This window comes from Poeciliopsis prolifica, unplaced genomic scaffold (genome assembly GCF_027474105.1).
Source record: "Poeciliopsis prolifica strain line A6 unplaced genomic scaffold, Auburn_PproV2 SCAFFOLD019, whole genome shotgun sequence".
Classification (NCBI taxonomy): domain Eukaryota; kingdom Metazoa; phylum Chordata; class Actinopteri; order Cyprinodontiformes; family Poeciliidae; genus Poeciliopsis; species Poeciliopsis prolifica.
The window spans coordinates 7,070,693-7,092,731 of NW_026562394.1; the positions used below are offsets into that span (position 1 = coordinate 7,070,693).

The 22,039-nt window shown below is 41.0% G+C and overlaps 2 protein-coding genes across 2 annotated transcripts; both read right to left on the bottom strand.

Moving 5' to 3' along the window:
• Positions 1 to 1,171: 1,171 nt before the first annotated feature.
• Positions 1,172 to 12,971, bottom strand: tm7sf2 (transmembrane 7 superfamily member 2). The gene is given in 12 exon segments (XM_055043733.1): positions 1,172 to 3,808; positions 7,349 to 7,471; positions 7,685 to 7,765; positions 7,843 to 8,011; positions 8,324 to 8,443; positions 9,436 to 9,539; positions 10,421 to 10,615; positions 10,866 to 10,920; positions 11,603 to 11,799; positions 12,157 to 12,236; positions 12,839 to 12,881; positions 12,884 to 12,971. Coding segments are annotated over 12 exon segments (1,416 nt in total). The 3' UTR covers positions 1,172 to 3,647.
• Positions 12,972 to 13,159: 188 nt separating this feature from the next.
• On the bottom strand, positions 13,160 to 21,316 carry vps51 (VPS51 subunit of GARP complex). Its single transcript, XM_055043734.1, has 11 exons — positions 20,775 to 21,316; positions 20,404 to 20,533; positions 19,906 to 20,052; positions 19,593 to 19,812; positions 17,952 to 18,855; positions 17,132 to 17,347; positions 16,947 to 17,030; positions 16,723 to 16,857; positions 16,522 to 16,643; positions 15,473 to 15,560; positions 13,160 to 13,894 (listed from the first exon to the last, which is right to left on the bottom strand). Exons 1-11 carry the CDS (start codon positions 20,946 to 20,948, stop codon positions 13,634 to 13,636), a joined length of 2,481 nt encoding a protein of 826 aa, XP_054899709.1. The 5' UTR covers positions 20,949 to 21,316; the 3' UTR covers positions 13,160 to 13,633.
• Between the last annotated feature and the right edge of the window lie 723 nt (positions 21,317 to 22,039).

A 22,039-nucleotide genomic window follows, 5' to 3' on the forward strand; every position in this document is an offset into this window, starting at 1 on the left:
AATTAAGATACGTGCCATACATGTCTAACCTAAGAACTGTATCACACAAACATAATTAAATCTATAGTTCTTAAAATCTAATCAATAGTTCAGCCTTTAGACTCTATTGGAATTTAAAATGCTACGCAATCGTAAATGTTTCGCTGTCAGCTACGTGAAGAGGCAGTTCGACGCTATGAATCTTACCAAAATGGGCCGGAATGTAAACAACCATCTCTCCGCTGTGAAGAGATAAGCTGCCAAGCTGAGCGAAGCAGCTGTTAACGTTAAGCCAACGTGTGGAAGTCTGGTCGACTGAAGGGCTTCGCTCACAATCTCCTACAACTGCGGGCAGACCACACTTCTAAAACGTGGCAGAACATTGGCATCAACTTCTTGTTCTGTTCACTGATTGGTCCAGGTGAAAACTCTACCTATTGCAGTAATCCACTGCAATAGGAGAAAGTGAAGAAGGAGCAGTGAAGGAAGATGAGAATCAAGCGGAAGTGGAAAGGAAGGCGACGGCCAAGAGTATTAATGCTGCAAAAAGTATATCATGTCTATTCTCCAGACTGAATATATGTGCATCCAGCATAAACGCATCACCCTAAACACTCAATAACATCATTGTGCAGGGAAAAAAAACGCAGGTTTCAGAGTTAAGATCTGCTTCAGACTTACCCTTTGCTTTATGTTGGTAATAAATCCCATAAACAAATAAACTGAAGTGTGTGACGGTAATGTGGCAAAACGTGGAAAAAGTTCAACTAGGGATGAATTCTTTAGCGAGCGTAGAAACACTTGTCTATTTCTTTTATAATCTGCCGTTCTATTCTTTCCGTTCTCCTTGCAAATCTTCAGACGGACGTAGAAGTGGAAGTGTTGTGTTAGCAGCGCGTTTGGGTCCAAGAATGTGTCAAACCTGTTCACACTTATGTTTTTATGTGGACCGTGGATCGTCTGTCCAGACGGAGACGCGACTGTGACTCACTCTGACTGTCAGCTCTCGCCTCATTCGTATTGATATCCATCACATTCGTCTCAACTAGCTGCAGATTTCACTTTCAGCTCGTGGTTTCATTCAAGACGTGAACATTTTTTGTCCCAACTGCTTGCGACGTTTCAGTCAGCCAGGGCCCTGCTCCCCTCAAATTTAATTACATCACGTAACTTGACAAATGACGCTTTTAGGTATAAAGGTTTTTTCCTCCTGCTCATTTAATTTCTGCTTCCAGTCAGAACATTCAACAAAAAGCATTAATATAAATCTCTACAGCACCGTTGTAGCTTAATCCTGAAACACGAGAGAGAAATGTACAAACGCGTGCAAGTACAAGCATGAACACGTGTAGGAAATCCTGCACATAATCCCATCATTGTACAAGCGCCTAATTAGCACTTTGCATATGAAAAACAACAGAAAACAGCGTGTGGGTGAGGCCAGAGGCCAGCGGCGCCGCAGAAGGGCAGAAAAGGTGACAAATGAAGAGAGCTCCTTCGTCTGAGTGCACACCTCTCTGACTGCATGCAGGGAGAGACATCAGAATAAATGCGAGGTGAATCACAATGGAAATGAGTGTCACACATTCTTTATATAACACCGTTGTCACAAACAGGTATTTAATTTGTTTGGAGACACAAAGAAGAAAAAAAAACAAAACGTCATAATCGAGGACAGCAGACAACGTGCGGCACGACTCAGACCAGAGGTCACGGCAACAAACCGTGGATTTTTTTTTTTTTTCTGCTTGGGAACGAGCAGCTTTAACTGCAGCAGGTCGCCTGGGAGAGTTTAAGTGAAGATGCTGTGACTGTTACCTGCTGCACAACTTCCTGTGCGACAAACCAAGTCAAAGCAACTCGCACCAAATCATCATGGGGGGGGGACACATATCAGGGACACATATCGGAAACCTGACAGATCAGAAAACAACTTGAGGAAACAACGTCATCAACACGTCACTCTAATCTGACCTCTTGTAGTGCGTAATCTAACGCATTACCAATCCAATAAGCAGATTAAAGTTACCATCCAAGTTACTGTTTGTAGTGAACACATATTGTTGCTTTCTTCTTTTTCCTTGGGGAGTTACGTTTCATGCGTTTGTCCGGCGACACAAACGTAAACGATGGAGGGATAAGAGAGATGCACATTTCCTAGCTGATGGATGAATTTTTCTATCAGCTAGGAAAAATTAACTTGATTAGGATGTGTAATCAAGTTACTTTTTCAGAGTAACTATGACATCCCTGGTAATACATTAACTACTCTGTATGTCATATGTGTGTAGGCCGGTCACGATAACACATTTTGATGGACGATAAATTGTTCCAGAAGTTATTGCGGTAAACGATAATATTGCGCTACAGTAATGTACAAGATCAGAACGTGAATTAACTACATATAAAAAGTATGTTTTAATCGTACAGAATGAGAATTTTAACAACCGATTTTCAGATGCACACATTATTATCGGCTACACCGCAACTCTATTTACTGCGCAACGCATTTCCCACAGCAAAAGTTTTCACTCATTTTAAAAACCTCAAACAGTTTCCTCAGTCTCTTCACCTTTTTTCAACGGCATCACTATTCTAGCACTGCAAAAATATAATATAATATAATATATAATATAATATAATATAATATAATATAATATAATATAATATAATATAATATACATGTTAAGTGGTCATAATGATCAGGTGTTGTGTGGTCATTGCTCACACTGACATTACACTAAAAAGATCATTTGTTTCTATTTATGAAAGTCAACTTGACAACAAGATGTTATATACAATGGATATTTATGGCAACATTCCCGACAGACCGTGTTCCCTCATTCAAAGGGAGTTTCTGACTCCTGATGCCTTTAAGCACTCTGAGCTCTTCAGAGCGGGAGAGGAAGCGCTTTGGTGCGCCTTCAAAATAAAAGCACACGAGTGGAAGATTTCAAACTCAATGTTTCTCAACTGCGGTGAAATTATTAGGGTGGACAAATGCGCCTGCCTCCAATACTGGGGGAGAGGGGAGGCATGTCCCCTCCTGGTCCCCCCGTCTATGGCTCGCACTATAATTGTCGTGAGAGAAAGAAAAGCGATGCTAGCGTTTGTTTCCGGCCCACCTGAGTCGATACTTTGTAGAATCATCTTTTAAAAAGATTTAGAAATCATCCACCTCACAAAAACATGACTTTTTGTTGCCCTATCGCCTAAAACCCCAATAAAATATTTGTAAAATGGCATAACTTGGAAAGATTTTAAAATGTTTTTAGAAAACAAATGCTAAATGCTAACTCAATTTAAAAAGTTGCAACAAATAAGTATTTATATTAAGCTTCACCAAATGGACACTAAATGTTGTGACTTCATTTTAATAAAAAGGCACTTTGGAGTTTGTTTTTTGTCTTACTTCGGCAGAAATCATTTTCACATATGTTCAAAACAAAGGAGATGTTTGCGGTCTTAGGTTTTTAAAATCAGAATAAAATCAATTTGATACAGTTCTCTACCATCTAAACCAGTTCTGATTTAAACGTCGATCTCAACCAGCAGGTTCCACTTCTAGTCTGTCTGAACTGAATTTGACATTCTGGTTCTATGTAAACTGAGGTTGTGCACCAGTATTTTTTATTTTTTTAAAAAGCAACCCAGCATGTTGTCCTTTGTCAGTAAATGTACGGGAAGATCCTGTAGGGAACCCGGCGACAGTAGGCGTCCCACGCGAGTCCGTACTTGGCCCTGCACTGCCTCTCGTCCCGGGCCTCCCGGTGAACCAGCAGGACGGTGAAGTAAACCACGTAGAAATACGGCAGGAGATGAGAGAAGCCTGGAGGGGAAAACAGAACAGCAACAAGCATAAATGACCTAAAAAGCAGCCTAAAAATGTCACCCGAGGGATTAATCAGTGTTGGGTTGGAGAGGAGAAACACACACCTTCTCTTACCAGCGTTTGTGATGTGAACCACATTTAACAAGCTGTAATCAAGAGTGCAGCCCCCCTCCGCAAATAGCAGCGCACTGTCTTTCCCGTCTGTGTTGCATAAAAGCCTGGCGCTGAATAGCTGTTTGATTATGCCCATAGAGTTCAGTGTTGAGTCATCTCCACGGTCACTTTGCAAGCCTGTACTTTGAGTCTTTGTCTGGCTGTCATTGTTTCATCGGTTTTTGTCTGGAACATGCTGCCGTGTTTTTTTTTTTTTTTGAAGAATTTCTCAGTTTGGGATTTTGCACCAGCAATTAAGACAGAAACTGCATAACACGTCTCGGTTACAAAGGCTGTGAGTCACTTTGAGCCGAATTTCAATGAGAGGTAAGAGAGAAACGTCAACCGCAACAAAAGTCTGACAGCTGCTATTTGGGGATAGTTCGAGGGAAAGTGATGCAGTCTGCTGTGTCATTGTGTCAAAATCTCACTGCGTGGTCAAAAATACAGGAAGTATCCTAAGAGATTAATAAGGGCAAAATAAGGCCTTAAAACATCCGGGGGAGAGATGTGTGTTTGAAATCTCTTCACGTTGCCATGAACTGTAACCTGATTTTGAGAGAATTTGGAAGGGAAAGAGGCCCACAGCATAATAAGTCTGTTACCGTACTTAACTGTGGATTTCAGGGCCTTTTCTCTTCCAGAACTACATTTAGTGTTAGTTGCATAATACCTCAAAAGTTGGTTTTATCTCAGCGAATCACACAGTTCCCGTAAAGTTAACAAACTCCACACTTATACGTTTGAAATAGTAGGAGAGACATTTTGATTTGGGAAACTGCATGTTACATATAAGTTATAGGATGAATCTCCTGTAGCAGTCTGTTACAGCAAAACTGAAAAAGCCTCTGACTGAAGTCAAACAGAGAAGATTTTCTGCAATTTTCTTGATTTTTATAAAGAACAATTCTTTGCACAATAATCTTCAGATGTTCTTTTTGGGTCCTCGGCTCTGGTGGCCTTCATAGAAAACCAAAACCAGTGTTTCCCATTAACATCTCTTGGACAGATTGTGGACTGACGAGGCTTACTGACCTGAGGAGTGACCCTTAGATGCAGTTTTCCAGTAATAAGCTTTAGAAATATATTTAACCCGTTTTACAGGTGTTAAATACATCGCCTGAGTTTTAAATGACTGTTTAAAACTTAATCATTCCTCTCACTGCAGCTACGGGAAAGATTAGGCAAGCAGTTATGTTGTCAAAAGATCCGCACACATCTGCATTACTTGACTGTTCTCCTGTCTTTTCTGTTTTGAGGAATAAGCCTCTGTGTCATCCAATAGGCATATCTCCACAATAAGGAAGTTCTGGATTACTAATTAGACATTTCTATGCAAAAATACTTCAGTTAGAAGAATCAGGATTGTCAAGGGTGGAATTTCTAAAATAATAAACATATTTTTTCAAGATGATATTTTACTTTTCTGTATGAGATTATGCTATTATGTTAAAAAAAAAACTGCTAATCAATGTGTAAACTATCTAGCTGACTATACTGTAAACAGTACCAGAAACAGCTATGGCTTCCTTCACCCAGGCTGTTTTGGAGGGTTTCCACATGGTTGTGAAGATAAGAAACGGGTTGAATACAAAACATGAGATGTAAGGATATTAAAGATGACCTCAAAGCAGTGAGGAAGGTGTTGGGAAGCTTTGATGACCAGCTGCGCGGGCGCATGAGCTATCAGTACTTTAAAGTCTTGCCATTCAACATCAAAAGAGATTAAAACAAGTTTTAGATATGCACTGGTGTCCTACAATAGGGATCACGACGACCTACACGAGGAAAAACGGTCGAAAACACAAAAGGGCTCGTGTGAGAAAAAGCACAATCCTCACAGCTCAATATTATCTGCAAAAATAATATTGCAACCACCAGGCTTTCCGATAGAAATCTGTGCTGCTGTGGTTTACTATGCAGGGTGTGTACGATATGGAGCTACTTTAAAATAAATAAATAAATAAATAATCACTGTAGGGCTGATTATTAGTCATCGTGACTCAGAAGATGCTAACATCTCACTGTAAAAGGTTTCATCAGCAGCAGGTTGGGATTCATTAAAGAGCTCAGACCAAAGAGTCACCCTGTCACAATAATTCATGCGGTTTACCTGGTGAAGTGGTGGCTCACGGAAAAAAAGTTGATATTTACATCGCAGATTATAGGGATTTATTGAATAATCCATAATTCTATTTGGCCTATTTTCTTTCTCTATTAAAAAAAAAAAAATCCCCAAAATGCATTTTAAAGGAAGCAAAACCAAACCAGCAACCAGGACGGAAAGAAACTAAAGCATCTGAAGCGGGTCTTGACACGAGTCAGGATGCGATCACATGGCTGTCAGCAGGAAACCTCTCTCCAAAGCCACTGGTGACAGGGAGACTTTGATTGGAAAAAGTGGAACAACATCCCTGCCAAGTGGCACAGATCTAAGGAGCTAAGTAAAACAGAAAGCCGACAAACGCACCATCTTCTGTTCATGCAGGATATCTCTTATGTGGTTGATGAAGTTTATACAAAAAGAAGCCAAATAGTTAAATATAAATATATAATTGAAACTAAATAGCAAATGTGCAAGCAGGAAGGGGTGCTTCTTTGCTCAATTCAGTTGATCACATATCACAGATTCACACAACCTGATTTGTTGGACATAATGAACAACTTAAACAGAGGTGTCCTCTAATGGGGGACAAGGGGTGGCCATGGCCCCCCTCTTGAAAAATGTTCACCACCTCTTTGCGCCTCCAGAGAACATTTTTATGTAAAAGAAATTAAAATTCAGAGTCATGTTATGTTATTTTATGTTATATTACATTGTATAATTTTTTTTTATAGCTGTAACCCCCTGAAATATTTACTGGCCTTGTCCGGCCATCACAATAAAACTTTTTTTCCATTGGACTAAAACTCCACCCAGCTGGTAATTAACACGCACTATGAACTGGGATTTAAATAAATTAAAAGAGAACTATTACTAATTTAATTATCATTAAAAATATCTCATACTGAGAAGAGAAAGACCAAAAGTGACTTTTTTTCTCACCTGCCCTTGAGTTTCTGTAGATGGCGGCAGAATATGTAGGTTTTTAAGCTCCTGGAGCCTATTTCATGTTATCAGACACTTCTAAGTGAGTCAATTAAAGTGTGATAATTAAGAAAAAACTCAGACAAGTGACAGAGAAGCTTGAGCATACTTCACCTATTATTATTCCATATTTCATAATTAAGTTGATCTTTTTTAACAGATATACATGAAGAAACTAAGGAATTCCTGGTCGATTTTGTATGTATTTTCTACTTTAGATTGAAGTCACACAAAAGAGCCTCTGAGGCTGTGTGAGGTTGGTCAACAAGGCAGCGGGGAGTCTGAAGCGGTCTTACCACATGGCAGGGACCAGGCCAGCGCCATAAGGAGGTCGCCGAGGTAATTGGGATGACGAACGAGGCCCCACCAGCCTGACACCAGCAGCCGTTTCCCTGTAGCTGTGGCGATGGTCTCCAGTCCTGTGAGGAGTTGTGCAGAATGCATATTAGGAAAGAAAATAAAAAATTCATCCCTCAACTTCTTCCTCTCCTGTCCTGACATCAGGAGGACATGCATGAGCGGGGTTACTTTATTACAAATGAAATCAAATGACGTGAGAAAATGGACTCCATCAATAAATTTCCACAGCTTTTGCCGAACGGTAAAAAAAAAAAAAGGAAATGACGGACGACCTGAAACGCTGGGGTGAGTCGGGTCTCGCCTGAACTGGTTCTTCTGCGAGTTGGATTGTCTGAAAATGTAATACCCAGCACCTGACGACAAACGGAAACACGCGTTTAAAAACCATCAAATGTGCCACGAAACAGAATCGAATGAAAACACTACTCACCGTTCAGGGCGACGATGAGCGCCGCCGTGAGCAAAGACAGACTCTGTGGGTGGACAACCAGGAAGGACGCCTGCAGGCTGTAGGTGAAGGGAACCCAGGCCAGGTCGCCAAACACCAGCATGAACCCGAAGCCGTCATGCACAATGTCCATGGTTGTCAGAACGGCCTCCTGGTGAGAATGCAAAAAAAAAAAAAAAAAAGTGTGACTACTTATTACTCTCTATATCGATCACTGACTATAATTTGACATCAAGGCTGCAGTCACTTAAACTCAATGTTTTTGGCCAATTATGAGAAGAAAATTAGGGATTCGTAGATTTTGTGTGAATTTTGTGCACATTTTTCAGATTTGTTGAAAAACTGAAAGGACTTATTGATGTAATTTGAAGTCAAGAGGGCTCCAATCGACCACATTTGGCCTGCGGGCTTTGAGTTTGACACACGTGACACATCTTTGTGAAATAAGAGTAACAAAGCTCACTTCGTTCCACAAAGCGTCTGCCACATAAAGCAGCTGGAAGCAGTTGACCAGGACCATGGAGAGGGAAGGAGAACCGCGAAGCTCCGCCTCCTTCATCAGCATCCCGAGGTTAATGACCACCTGAAGGGGCGGAGAGAATAGCTGCACTGCAATAACAGGAACAAGTTGAAATAACATACACTTAGAAAAAAAGAAAGCAAAAAGCTCAAGGGGGTTGATTTCTATTGCAAAGCATTAGCAATCAAAACTAATTGTTCAGCTTCTCCTCCAAATGATAAATGTAAGTGAACCGTGACTTTTGGTGTAATTCTGCATCTTATTGTTTGTTATTCTGAACCTTATGAATCTTTTGTCGCTTCAAAACTGTAAATAAATTACTATAATTTGTCAGGACACGATCATGTGAGTTCATTTTAATTTGGGACATTGTCATCAATTGTGAAAAAATATTCTGAACGCTAAAAAGTAAACGTTTTGACATTTCCAAAAGATGTAAAAAAGACAACAACAAAAAATAAATCCCACACATTGTCTGGAGCCAGTTGGTGGAAGGTTTTTCTTCTGCTCTCCTACGCACGCTGCTTTAAGACATTCACATGTACAAAGGTTTAACTGTTTACTCTGTGACTGAAGAGGAACCCCACTTTCCTTTCCTACTTCAATCTTATTAATTTGTCATTTCTATTCTGAAAGTATCTGGCATAAAAACATTTAATTTCAAACTAATAAATCTCTCTCTGTTGTGTTTTTTTTAAATTCTCTCTGGTGACGCAGATGCGAGATAAAAGTGTCCAATAAATCTGGTTCTGTGCTGGGTCATCGGGGAGGCAGCAGAACTTTGATCTGGGTTGCGACAAAACTGAGGCTGCAAATCGATCAGAGGAGAGCAACAGTGCCACCCGGTGGTCGGTTTGGGTTTTAAAGAAAGGGAGTCTAATTCTTATGACACATTTTTGCCTCACCCTAACCCATATCGCTATCAGAAAAACAAAAAACACACACAAAAAAAGTGACATTTTATGTTGCGCTTTCTTCTAACTTTTGGAAAACGTGATCAAAAATGTGAACGTAAACCAGAACATGATTTGTCACATTGAATATATTGAACTTACCCAACCAATCAGACCTGGTCTGAGTTCACAGAAATACTTGAGGTCAAAGTTTCCGATCCGAGGGTTCAGCTCCCGCCCGATGAAGAAGTCATAAAGGGGATTCCCTACAACAAGACAAGCAACAAGTACAAACAACGACTCTGAAGATGCTGAAGATACTGTTCAAGTTACCTTATTCTTGATGAGTAAATACAACAAAGGTGTTCACCAACATGTTGTCTTTAAGAAATTAATGCGTCATTTATATACTTGACAACTTTAAACATTAATTACCAATAAGCAAATAAAAAAACAAACATTTTATCGCCTAAAGTTTAACAACATTCAAGTGTGAAAGCTCAGCCTTTCTGTACTTGATGTCAGTACAGTGTGATTGATCTGTTGATTCGCTTTAAGATAAACCAATTAATACATGGGCAGCAAAGATTTTTTTTTTTTATGCAAAATTTCAACCAAGTAAATCTAAAAGTAGGCCATGAGTTGGACAAAATGTATTTACGGACAAAGTAGTTTTTTCTTAGATATATTCATTTTTGGCTTAATTGCTGCTGTGAGTATGTTGTCCTTTCAGCAATTGACCTTGTTTGAGTCCGTAAACTCGGATCAACGTTCAATTGTCCACAAAATTAGTTGAGAATCATTTCAGCTCCACATGCAACTCTGACTGCAGAAACAGAGCTGATACAGTCATATGTGTTTTTCTCTCTATTAGCAGAATTCATCCTCTCACAAACTGAATACCGTTTCTGCTGTTTTCTGCCTTTGTGGCTGCTTATTGCCTGAGGATACATAAGAACAGCGTGCAGCTGGCGCAGCAGGGTCACCCGACTTGAAAAGGCAGAATGCAGCTGATGCTGATGCCTGCAAACTCCTGCCGAGCGGCAGGCCTCTTAGCCATTTACCCACAGGAAAACCAAAAAACATCCCGCAGTACAACAAACGGGCATTCGAATGCGCAGCGCGTAGGTGAAGCTCGCTTTCTCACCTGTGTCTCCCCCCAGGGCCAGAGCATGGGAGGGAGCCCAGAAAGAGCGGACGTAGAGGTAGACGGAGGACAGAAACGACACGACGACGGCAGACACCGCCAGCGGCACCAGCAGCTCAAACAGAGATCCGAGAGGAGCGCCGAGCCCCAGCAGCACCGACAGCAGCACGGCGCTGATGCACAGGCTGTGGAAACCTGAGGGAGGAAAACAAACAAAGCTAAATGTTATAGCCCCAGGGAGAGCAAACAGATAGAGGACTACATAAAAAAAAAACAGCTAAAAGTTGGCAGACAGATTTAATGTTTATCTAAAGTAAGCTTCAGCTCAAACAGGCAAACATGACTAAAGTGTCGTGCTAGAACCGATAAAACATCACACTTTATTTATTTGGAAAAAGAGATTTACTTTTTAAAAGCGTTGATTAATAATGAAGCTGATTGATACCATTTATGGGATACTTGAGGCGGCTTCCGTCTCTCAGCACTAATCCTTCAGAGACCTGCATGCAAGAAGAGCACTGGTGAGAAATCAAGCAGAAACACTTGGTAAAAAATACTCAATAATAGACGCGCTGCAGCATCATGAGGTCAGCCTGACCAAAAAGGTTAGCAATATTATACTTGTGAACAATGCAGTGATGTTTCAAAGACCTGAAGGATGTGTCAAAACAATGATCACAACATGTAGTTCGAAGAAAGATAATCGTGCAAATCTAAACAAATAACATAACGAGAAACTCAATGAACTCTTGCTCTGTTTTACATTTCATATTTATTTAAAGATGCAATAAGCAGTGGCCAAAACTCCTGACATCACTATTGCTTATGTGTTTCTGCTATTCTACACTTACGGACTAATCAATTATGTATTTTAAATTGTAAGTTTAGACAAGATCTTGCATTCTGAGTGCCATTAGCGGCCAAAACAAAAAAAATAAAAACTAAAAGAAACAAATGGCGACAAGGATATTCAACACGACCACCTCACAGAGCTGAGTAACATTGTAATATAAACAGTTTAATGGTTTGTCATTGATTATTCATGTGCTATATTTGTAGTATTCATAACACTTGGAACTTCTTGCGTTTTGTCATATTAAAACCCACAGAGATCCTTGGATTTAACTCAGATTTTTACGTGACAGACCAAAACCAAGTGGACATTCTGTAGACATTTCACACCTTGCCTAACGGCAGCAAGTAGAGGAGGGCATGCAGTCCCATCCATCCCAGCAGCAGCACAGGAGCCAGCGGGTCCCACAGCTGGTCGGCGGACGGGAGGCAGGGGGGCCACCGGAGGACGCCGGCCTCTGGTGATTGGCTCACGCAGATCAGGAAGAGAACGGTCAGTGGGAGGAAAACAGGAATGCACACGGCACCTGAGAGAACAGAGGAGGAAATGAGACGGTCAGACAGTTCAAGACCATTGACTGATAACAGCAAAAAGACCGAAGGTGCTGAAGGTTCCTGCATGAAATGAAGGGGGCAAATAAGACCAGGCAAGAAAGACATTTAAAATAATGTGATCTGATATCTTGCGTTACAGTTGGACTGAAATAACGTTGGCAATCTATCAGTCTCTGACATCAGTGAGAAAAGTTTCTGCCACTCCTCCATTTGTTAAAATATGTCAGGAAAACACAGTCGGTCCTAAAGTGTCTTCCTTAATTTTTTTTACATGACTCTTCCATCACAGATTCAACTGGGCTGAAGTTCGCGGCACGGCTCCAGCTTACCCAGAGTTCCTCCAAACTCTCTTTCTGTGTCGTGTGACAGTTTGTGTTTCAGGGCTTTCCTGGGTCCCATTTTCCTCCTCCTGTATGGAATAATTGACACAGATAGTGGACATCATCCAGACTTTTATGGAGGTGGCAGCATCGTGATGCTGCTGTGTTTTGCTTCAAGTAGTAAGCGCAGCATTGCTCAAAAATTCTTCAACTTCCCTTTTAAAATCAAAATTAAGGACAATAATAAACTTCTGACTGGACATGCACAACAACACAGTCGTTGTAAAATTGCCATCTAGATGTTATAGCTGATATGATACACCATACATGCTTAAAAAATAAAAATAAATAAACTTTCTAAAATATTGTGAGGTCTTGCATTTCACACTAGTTCCTTGGAATTAAATTCAATATTTACATTAAATGATGAAGCCAACTCAACGAATGAGAATCAAAATGTTGCCTAAGAAAATAAAATAAAATCCTGAGGTTATTTGCTCCAGGCTATGTTTAATAAGCGGGTTGTGTTAAGAGTAATAACTGTCAAAACTCGGGTCAAAGTGCAGCCAGTGACACACATACCAACCTTTCTACACAGAAATTGGAGGCAACACCGTCTAGAAACGCCGCCATTACCATTAACTGAACGTCAAAAGGGAGAATCTGTTATTTAGTAAATTAAATTTCTTACCAGTGTTGGGGATACGAGGGAGTCTGCCGAGCCTTAGAGGATGTCCATACTGCAACCTGCACGCGGATCCGCCCAACGTACGACCTGTCGGCACGAAGCTCCCTTTCAGCCAATCAGATTCGTCCGTTGTCATCAGAAGAGGGTGGAGGCAAGAGGCCTTAACCAATCAGAGCCAGCCAAATCAGGTGGCGACAGCTGAAGCAGGAAAACTCCTCAGAGGCCAGTCTGTTGGGAAACAACTCTTGAATCGCATCGATGCTTTAGGAAAGCAAACACCTAAAGTTCCATGTTTTAAGAATGAATAAGAACAGGCTCTTTTAAACCCATACATGTTTATTCTGGACATACATTCAAGTTAGTTTAGTCACAAAAACAGACAGGAAACATGGATGTACTGCAGTTTACAGTTAATGGATGAAAACAAAAAAAGGTCCATAAATAGCCTCAAGATATTTATCAATGGAGCAGCTTTCACTGGACACAGCTTTGCTCTTTAATCATCAGTGTTTTCTTTTCACATTCATATTATCTTCAAGGTCGGAGTGCTAGAGATGAATCCAAGTTTTTTTGTTTAATTATTATTTAATAGTAAATTATTAACATTAGAAACTGTAAGTAAACTCGACAAACAACAACATGATTGGTGAATCTTGGAAATACACCAGCCGAGAACTGTCGGAGGAGTAATAAACAAGAGATTCGGACAATAATTTTCCTTCAATATGTTTAAAGTATTCACCGAAATAAAGCCAATAGTGGCTAAACGATTCCTGAACAACGTAACAGAGGTACAACTCAGCCTCTCTCACAGATCACTTCAATAACACTCTGCTCCATCGGTGAGGGGTCCAGGCAGCGGTGAGCGGAGCTTCCCACTATCTCATCCAACAGGAAGTGAACGAGGTTCTCGTCTGATACGAAGCGCCACAGGTACATCTGCAGGTAGTGGCAGTCGACTTGGATCTGCTGCAGGCCGTAGCGCCCAAAAGTGCGCAGGCGGACACACTCCAGGAACGTCTTCAGGCTGATTTTGATGATTCCCGTCATCACAGAGACCTGGGAGAGAGGACACGTTAATTTGGCCAGTAGACGGGTGACGGGATGAGGCTGAAGGAATGAAGAACAGTGGAGCGTTGGTCAAAGCAACGCTGCACCGAGAACTACTGAAGGAAAAAACATGAAAACCTCTGAACTGTCTTCACAAATTGTAAATGAAAATAAAGTGCTGTCAGTTGTAGGACTTTTCTTTTGTAGGTTGTTAAAAGAAAAACACAAACCATTTTTCCAGCTAGCGCTAGACTCATGCGTTTTCTTTGATTGTATTTACCCACAATGCCCTGCACTTTAGTTCGCTTCCTGCTTTTGAAGCGGTCTCTGGCCCGCTTGGCTTTCACGTATGAATTCAGACCGCACCAGAGTTCACTTCGACCAATCTTCACCTGGCTTTTTAGGAGGATCAAATTTCACTTTTTGTTCCAGATCAGGGTTCGATTTCGCATTCACACTTCCGAAATGGACCAGACTTTCTAGGCAAACAAGCTAGAGTTGAATCAAAGCGAACTGAACAGTGTAAACGAACCCTCAACTACATCTGAAAGTTGGTTTTGGAACATATACAGCTGACATTCAAGCTTCTGGAATGGCTCGAAAGTCAGCCTTGTTGAAATTCATGAATTATTTGTTCTAGGCAGCCATCCATTTTATGAAAACTCTGCCTTTACTTGATGGCTACAAGAAGAAATCGTGTTTTTGTTCCTGTAACTTGGTAAAAGTCATTTATTCAAATATTGGTGGGGGTGTTTATGTTAATTTGATGCAGTTTGTATAAGTTCATCACAATGGAAGTCAGAGAAAACCCACAGTAAATGTAAATTTGCCTGATACTCGTTTGCAAAAATGCATTGAAGCTTTAATAATCAATCCCCCTCAAAATCAATTAAAGATAAAAATTAACATAAATGACATACATGCCAATGTTGAGTGGCTGTAAACTTCTGGCAGAAACCATTACTGCGAGTTAACAAATCAACATGAAGGAATATCCAAACTTCCCAAGAGGAAAGAACAGCGTCTGTGGATGCAAAGTCATGCGCTGTAAGAAGCAGATCTCCATGCTGAGCACACACTGGACAGTTCCTACGTGCTTATGAGGAAACTGAAGACATCAGCCAGCGGTTGGAAGCCAAGTTCATTAAATCAAGAGCTTGGAAACGAGAAACACAAAGAAGGGAGACTTCTACACAGACTACGAGAGAAAACAGTAAATAAATCTGAATAACGTTTTTAGTGATGCTTTAGATAAATGCAACAAGAATCTACGTTGGCAGAACAGCCTTAGACATTCTGTTGTTTTCTGCCCTGAGTGGCTAGAAAATGATGCGAAGGAGGAAATCGAGGGGTATCATTAGCATGTTTAAAGTGCGCCCACGTCCGCGCCTCCAGAGTCGAAGAAGTCAACTTGAAAATGTAACCAGCAGCATCATTGAGCATGCTCCAATTCACACGTTCCCAAAGGCAGACAGCCTGCAGGTCCCGGATCGCAGCCTGCTTCTTTAGCGTGGAGGAGATTCTCATGTGCCGCTTCTAAGCCTGTTAAATCATATTTATTTAAAGTAAATGAAGAGCAGCACTGACCTTGTTGAACTCCACTGAGCTAAAGATGTCGATCCTTTCAGAAAACAGCTTGTGGATGTTGCTCAGCAGATTGGTATCCATGGGAGCGCTGCAGATAAACAACAACCAATCAGTTCTTGCTCCTATTCTAGACATCATCGCTACACAATAATGACTCACTTAAGTAGAGAAGCAAATGAAATTAGTTTTCACTTTACAGAATTTTTAGGAACACTGCAACTGTGATAACATTACCTCTGTAGACATAAATAGCGATTCACCAATTCTGTGCCGACTCTGTCATTGAGGCCATTCCCACTTCCATTTATTTTCCCATTTAAACAACTTTGTCCACAGCATTTTTATGAATCAAGGAGATAAATTAATGTCAAAATCTTGCTCTATTTATTTAAATTGGATACAACCATCAAAAAAACATTGTATAATGTTTCTATTTATTTTGGTCTGATTCTCAAAGGGACTGGTTGGCTCATGAAATATGGTCCCAGATCACACCAAAGTAAAGTTTGAGTAAAACCTCTTTACAGTAGAATATGAGTAAGTTACAAAGCATTTCAAAACATGTACGAATCAACACATTGTCAGTACAAACTGCCAGGAGGCAGATGGCCTCATGTGGTGCCACAAAGAGTCAGTGTTGAAACAACTAACACTGCCAAAGAATGAAGAGTCGAGTTTGTCATTCGGAAGTGTTTAATTCGTAGCTCTTCTGTAAAATCGCTGACTACAATTTCCCCAAAACACCAAATACAGCCACTCTGAGGCATAACGGGCTTGTCGCTCCAATGCCAGAATAAACACTGAAGTCTTGTGTAAATGTCTATATCTGTCACCTCCATGATTTGTAATGATTTGTCACATTAACCAGTTCATTATTTAATGCAAACACCGAGATTGTGAAACCATTTTTTGGTTTTGGTTTTTTACATTAGCAAGGTTTTGTGCATGTTTGTAATGAAAACACAGCTCACCTCTGATCTGTATATCAGGAGTTATAAACTCAAACTGCTATCCAATGCAACAGAGTTTCATAAACAAGGTTGCTTCACCTCGGTGTGTAGCTGGCTGCATAACGGGGTTGCTGCCTGGAGCTGCTGTAGACGGAAAAGGTCCTTTTGCTTGAGTCACTGCTGTGGGCCTTCCTCACGCCTTCTTCATACAACAGACCAACCTGCGGTGCAGGACAATCATGGGTGATGTTCATGTAGGAACCGTGGCAGTTTGGCTCAGTCTGTCGTTCAGAGCGATACCTGCACGTCGATGGAGGTGGTGTCCTCCACTACTCTCTTCATCACAGCTCGGACGTTTCTGGGCTCGATGGTGTTGACCCAGTCTCGAGTTTCAACGCTCTTTCTTAACATCTGTGAAATTATCAAACCCTGAACCTGGATAGAGAAAGAAACAAGGTGTCGTCTTGGAGATGCTGTGTATTTTTACTCTTGACTCTATATTCTTGTTTCTAATGGTGAAATACCTTGACATAATGGTTGAGGAGTTTTTGTGCCGCTTCTCTTGCTTCTCCACATAACGTTGTGACTGGTGTTATGGGATTTTGGTGCTGAAAAAGACGGCCAGTCTTTGTCATTTTAAAAACTTGTTTACAGTTTGTCATGCTACAACCACACACATCTTAAAGATTTTCTTACAGTCCTCCAATACCTGGACGAGAAACTGTTCATCTGTGAGTGTGAGTATGTAGGTGATGGTAGACGTCTCAAAGTCCAAGCAGAGGCGAGACAGCAGCAGCAGGAGAGCCGGGGGCGTGGATCCTCCTTTGTCGCCGGCGCTTTCGCAAAAGTGTCGAGAGGACTGGCACACAAACCTGATGAAGTTCACCACCAGGTTCTCACGGACTCCCTGGCTACAGAACTCCCCCTGTGGCAATGATATAGAGAAAAGCTTTCATTAAAAACTCACTTTTTAACTTTGTTTAGAACAGGAGTGTCAAACTCATTTTCCTTTTGGGCAATATATAACATGAATGTTCTCAAACGGCCAGTTGTGCCAGAATGTATTGATAAAACATTTACCCCAACTGTTAAGACATTACTAAACAGCTGTGTTGGAATTGCTTCTTAAAATTAAATCATTTTAAACACCTTTCCAAACTGATCTGTCCCTCCTAGATTTTGCGTTCCTTTTCGATTTTTTTCTTTTTCTTTTTGCTATCAGAATGATTTTGCAAAGCTTATTTACAAATATCAGCAAGAGGTTTCGTGATACTTGTGTCTGTAAATGTGACTTTTTGTTACTCGCCATATTGATCACAGATTGTAGCCTGACATGGGTGAGAGTTAGCATCACTTAAACCAAATGTTTTTTGAGCAATTTTGTGAAAAATTTGCAAAAACCTTTCAATTATACAATGACATGAAAAAGTGTGGCAAACTGATGATTTTGCGTGACTTTCTGAGGAAGGAACCGACTGATGGAAAATCAATAAAGTTCATAAAAAATGTTTTTAACAAAGGAGATTTACCTTGAAGTAAGGCTTGTTGGAGAAAGTAATGTCCTTGGCGGTGAAAAGATGGACTGACGCCAACACCGACTTGATCTGGTTGAGAATAGAAGCTGACAGAGATGAGAGAAGCTCTGGAAGACTGCTGGGAGCATCCCTGCCAGCAGCAGGCCCTCCTAGATGCACTCCGCCTCCAGCCACGGAGAGTCGAGGCGTTGCTAGGGCCTGTCTCACATCTGTCAGGCTGTCCATGTAGAAGCTCTGCAGAGCAGAGAGATACTGCTTCACTCGCTCCGTTGCCGCTCTTATCACGATTTCCGTCCCCCGGTTTGGAACGGCCGAGCCAGGCAGCAGTTTGGTCACGGCCTGCAGTCTGCGGTGGAAGCGGTCTAGAGCGCGGACCAGGAGGGAATTATCGCCGACGCCTTTCTCTTCTTGTATCCTCCTCTCGACAAGCGAGAAATACCGAGCCGCCAGGTCATCCACGAAGGCCTGCAGCTTGCCGTTTGCCATCTGAGGAATATTCTTCGAAGCCAGCTCGCCTGTCTGAGCATGGTTGATGAACAATTCTTGATAGGAAGTAATAACCAGACATAAGCTGCTGACAAATTCATTGCAGCCTCTGTCTATGAATTCGAGAATGTCGGTGTTTGGGGTGGGAGAAGGTAGAGAGAGCGTCTTAGGGGAATTATCGCTCGGCGACCCTGCGGCTGTAGAAGAAGACGATGACCTGCGTGTTGCAGCCTCTTTCGAAGCTGGAGTCGGCGGGTACGGTTTGATCTCCGCTTCCAACCCCTGAAGGTCCTGCTCCAGTCGAGAGCGTGCATGACTCAGGAATTTATCACAGAGCTCCTCTGCTGGCTCATCCAGCTGCAGCAGGAGCTCCACACACTCTGACAGGTCTTTGGCGCTCGTCCCGCCATCTCTATAAACACACACACACACAAAATACTGTTAAACAGAGTCAATACATGGTGCCTTGCAAACATATTCACATGCCTACGTTTCCAAGTTTTGCCATAACAACATCAATGCATCTTAAGGGAATGGATGTCGTGTGATATAATTATACAGTTTAAGAAAATGCAGTTTTTTAATCTTAAAAAAAAAAACTTTAGTTCTCAATCCCAGTTATTCAACTGGCTTACCACATCAATTAACTGAACCTTCCTATGAAACAGCACAAGCTTAGTAAGAATGAAAGAAACATGTCTGTGGGCATATTTACTAATTCACCTATTTACTATACGTTTCAGGAAGTCAAATTTAATTTATTGGAAACTTGAATAAAATTTCATACAAAAAAAATTAAATATAGGCAAGCCAACTGCTGATAAATTTGCAAGTACCCATGATAGGCTCAAAAAAATCTATGTAGCAAGTGTATACTATCAGCCAGTCAGCGATAGCCTCAACCAATGAAGATGTTTGCGTACAACTCAGCCTTTTTCCTGAATGAAAAGCGCCACAAGCCAACAAACTATATTAAGTAGTCCTGGCACAACAAAAAATGAAACCTGTGATTAATGCATTTAAGGCAAACGTATATCTTATTTTATCAATTCAACATGTTTTAATTTTAGACACAAGAATTTAAAGACTTCTTAAGGATCCTGTAATTAATGATTGCGTCATCTTTCCCTGATCTTTACAGATTTCCACCTGAACTTTTGCCGAAGCTCCTGAGCCAGCTTCTCCATGATGGCGTTGCAGTCGTCTTGAATCCCCTTGAAGGAGGGCAGGTGGCTGTACTGCTGCAGCACGCAGCGAGCACGCCGGTGGGAGCTCACTGCCTGAGCATAGGCCTGCAGCTCCAGACACTTATTCAGTCTAGCAGGCAACTCAAACAGAAACTGAAGTTTCCTCAGTAGTGTGTGAACCCCTGGCAAGAAACATAACGGGACAAATAACTAAGAAAATCATCCTAGAGGTAAACAAAAGTAAAAAAAACATAAAATAAAAATGTGGATTATACCAGAGAGTTTGGTTATCTGTGCGTGCTGGTCCTGAAGCGTGCCGCTGATGGAAGCGCTGAAGTCAGTGATAGCAGCCATGTTCGCAGACAAGCAATCCATTTCGTCCTCCATCTTTTTGAAATCGTTCTTCATTTTTCTGATGGTGTCTAACGAGAGAGGAAATACCTCACAAACATGCAAAGGTCTTCAGTGTCCTTGAATCTGAAGACCTTTGTAAGGTCACATTACAACAATTTCAAAGAGCTGCATGTTGCAGGCTCCTAGTTTAGATGTGTCTGTGTGCTATAATGGCCCAGTCAAAGTACAGACCTAAAACAAACTGAGCAACAAGGCTTGAAACTTAATCTATTGTTGAAATCTTGTATTATCATTATTATCCTTTACAATGCTACAGTGCTTTATTTTGGTCTACTGCACACACTGAAGTTTGTGAATGCAACGTGACAAAACATGAAGTAGTTCAGGGGCTACAGACACATGCGCATCATCGACTTTACCTGTAGCAGATATGAACTTGTTATAGTTTTCATAGACCAGAGTCTGCATGTCACTGTCCAGAGAGCGGATCTGCTTCACCATGCAGGTCTCGTGGTCCATCAGCTCAGAAAGGGAGCACTCCCTTCTCAGCTGCAGTTTCAGAAACACGATGGTCATTAAACATCCTTTAATAAAGCACATAGTACTATGAAGCACTGACTCAAATTTAGTAATTAAAACAAATTAACATCCACCAAAGTGTCTTGTGTTTCCACAGCAAGACCTTAAAGTCATCCTACGTATTTACATGTAAATATAAAGTGCTGGAAAATATATAACTTGCGTTCATACGACTATATAAGTGTGATAGTAGAAGCTGAACAAACAGCACCTTGTTAAGGTACAGATCCGGGTCAAAGTGCGGCCCGTTGATGTCGCAGGGATCCAGGGACTGCGGCTGCTCCGGGGCCTTACCCTCCTCGTTTAGCCCATAGTAAAGCTTCAGCATACCGTGGACCCTCCGCTTCCTCCCGGACTCGTCCGACACCGAACCGTCGGCGTCCATACCGAACTCCGACCAGCTGCCAAAACGGACGAACCGAAACAAACACCTGACAGCTCAGAAACACGGACTGAAAACTCCAACTCTCCGTTTAAAATGATTAAATGTTTTTTTTTTTTTTTGTTTGTTTTTTTTCAGTTTTAGCCGAATGTCCCGAATGACGAAAACTTGTTATTCAAAATATTCCAAATCTGTCATATTTTCTTCGGGAGGAAACGCAGCTGTATGGAGTCGTTGTTATTTCCGCATTCGTAGCCAATCCATACTTACGTTCTCGCAAAGTGAACGTAATCGAGCCTGACTCGGGTATACTACTGCGCATGCGAGCACCAGAACTATTTAAAGGGCCATTTACCTTCTCTTTTTTTTTCTTTTTGGGACTGAATCATTGGATCTAAAAATTTATTCTTGTTTTTTCTTAGATGTATTACAGATTTATTTCGTTCTTTGTTTTTATTGCCTTTTTATACTGGTATTGTTTAAATACAAAGGTTTCTTTTATGATTTCTTTGGGGGGGACAATTTGAGACTTTTCCAAGATGGGGGGGTCTGTACTTTTTTACCACTGTTATCTATTCTGCACAACAATGGGATTATATTCCATTTATATGTCAATGAGTGATGCACACCATTTTGAATTTGAATGAACATCATTCATTTAGTCCTAATTGTTCCCTCAATTCCCTTTGTTCTGACATCTCTGCTCTGTTCCTCCTTTTAAGTCTGCTGATTGTGTAAAAACAGACTCTGCCCTTGTGCTTGACAATAAATAAATAAAATAATATTTAATTTATTTCAGAATTCTAAGATTAAACCTCTCTTTTCTAGGAGTATAAATGATTTAATCAGATAAACACACACACAAGTGTGAATGCGCTGTTTATGACTGACCTATCATTGGATAGGAGCCATGTTGGAATTTGACACTGGAGCTGGTGAAAAATCTGAAATTTTCTCACTTGGAAGTCTTGACATTTATTTTTCCAACTAGAAAGATTTTCGACTAAGAGTATGGATGGATGATTTCTTCTTTGTCACTCACAACAAACAGAAGAAAAGCTCCTCTCCTGCCGTATCATTTTGTCTTTATAGTA

Bases quoted from the DNA above. Each gene is read 5' to 3' on its own strand.
- vps51 (XM_055043734.1), bottom strand. From the start codon at position 20,948: ATGGACGCCGACGGTTCGGTGTCGGACGAGTCCGGGAGGAAGCGGAGG. The intron at 18,856-19,592 runs GTGGAAATCTGT...GTGTGTTTATAG, and splicing joins GAGCTTCGGCAAAAGTTCAG to AGATGGCGGGACGAGCGCCA. The intron at 17,031-17,131 runs GTATTGGAGGAC...CGTCTTTTTCAG, and splicing joins ATGAACAGTTTCTCGTCCAG to CACCAAAATCCCATAACACC.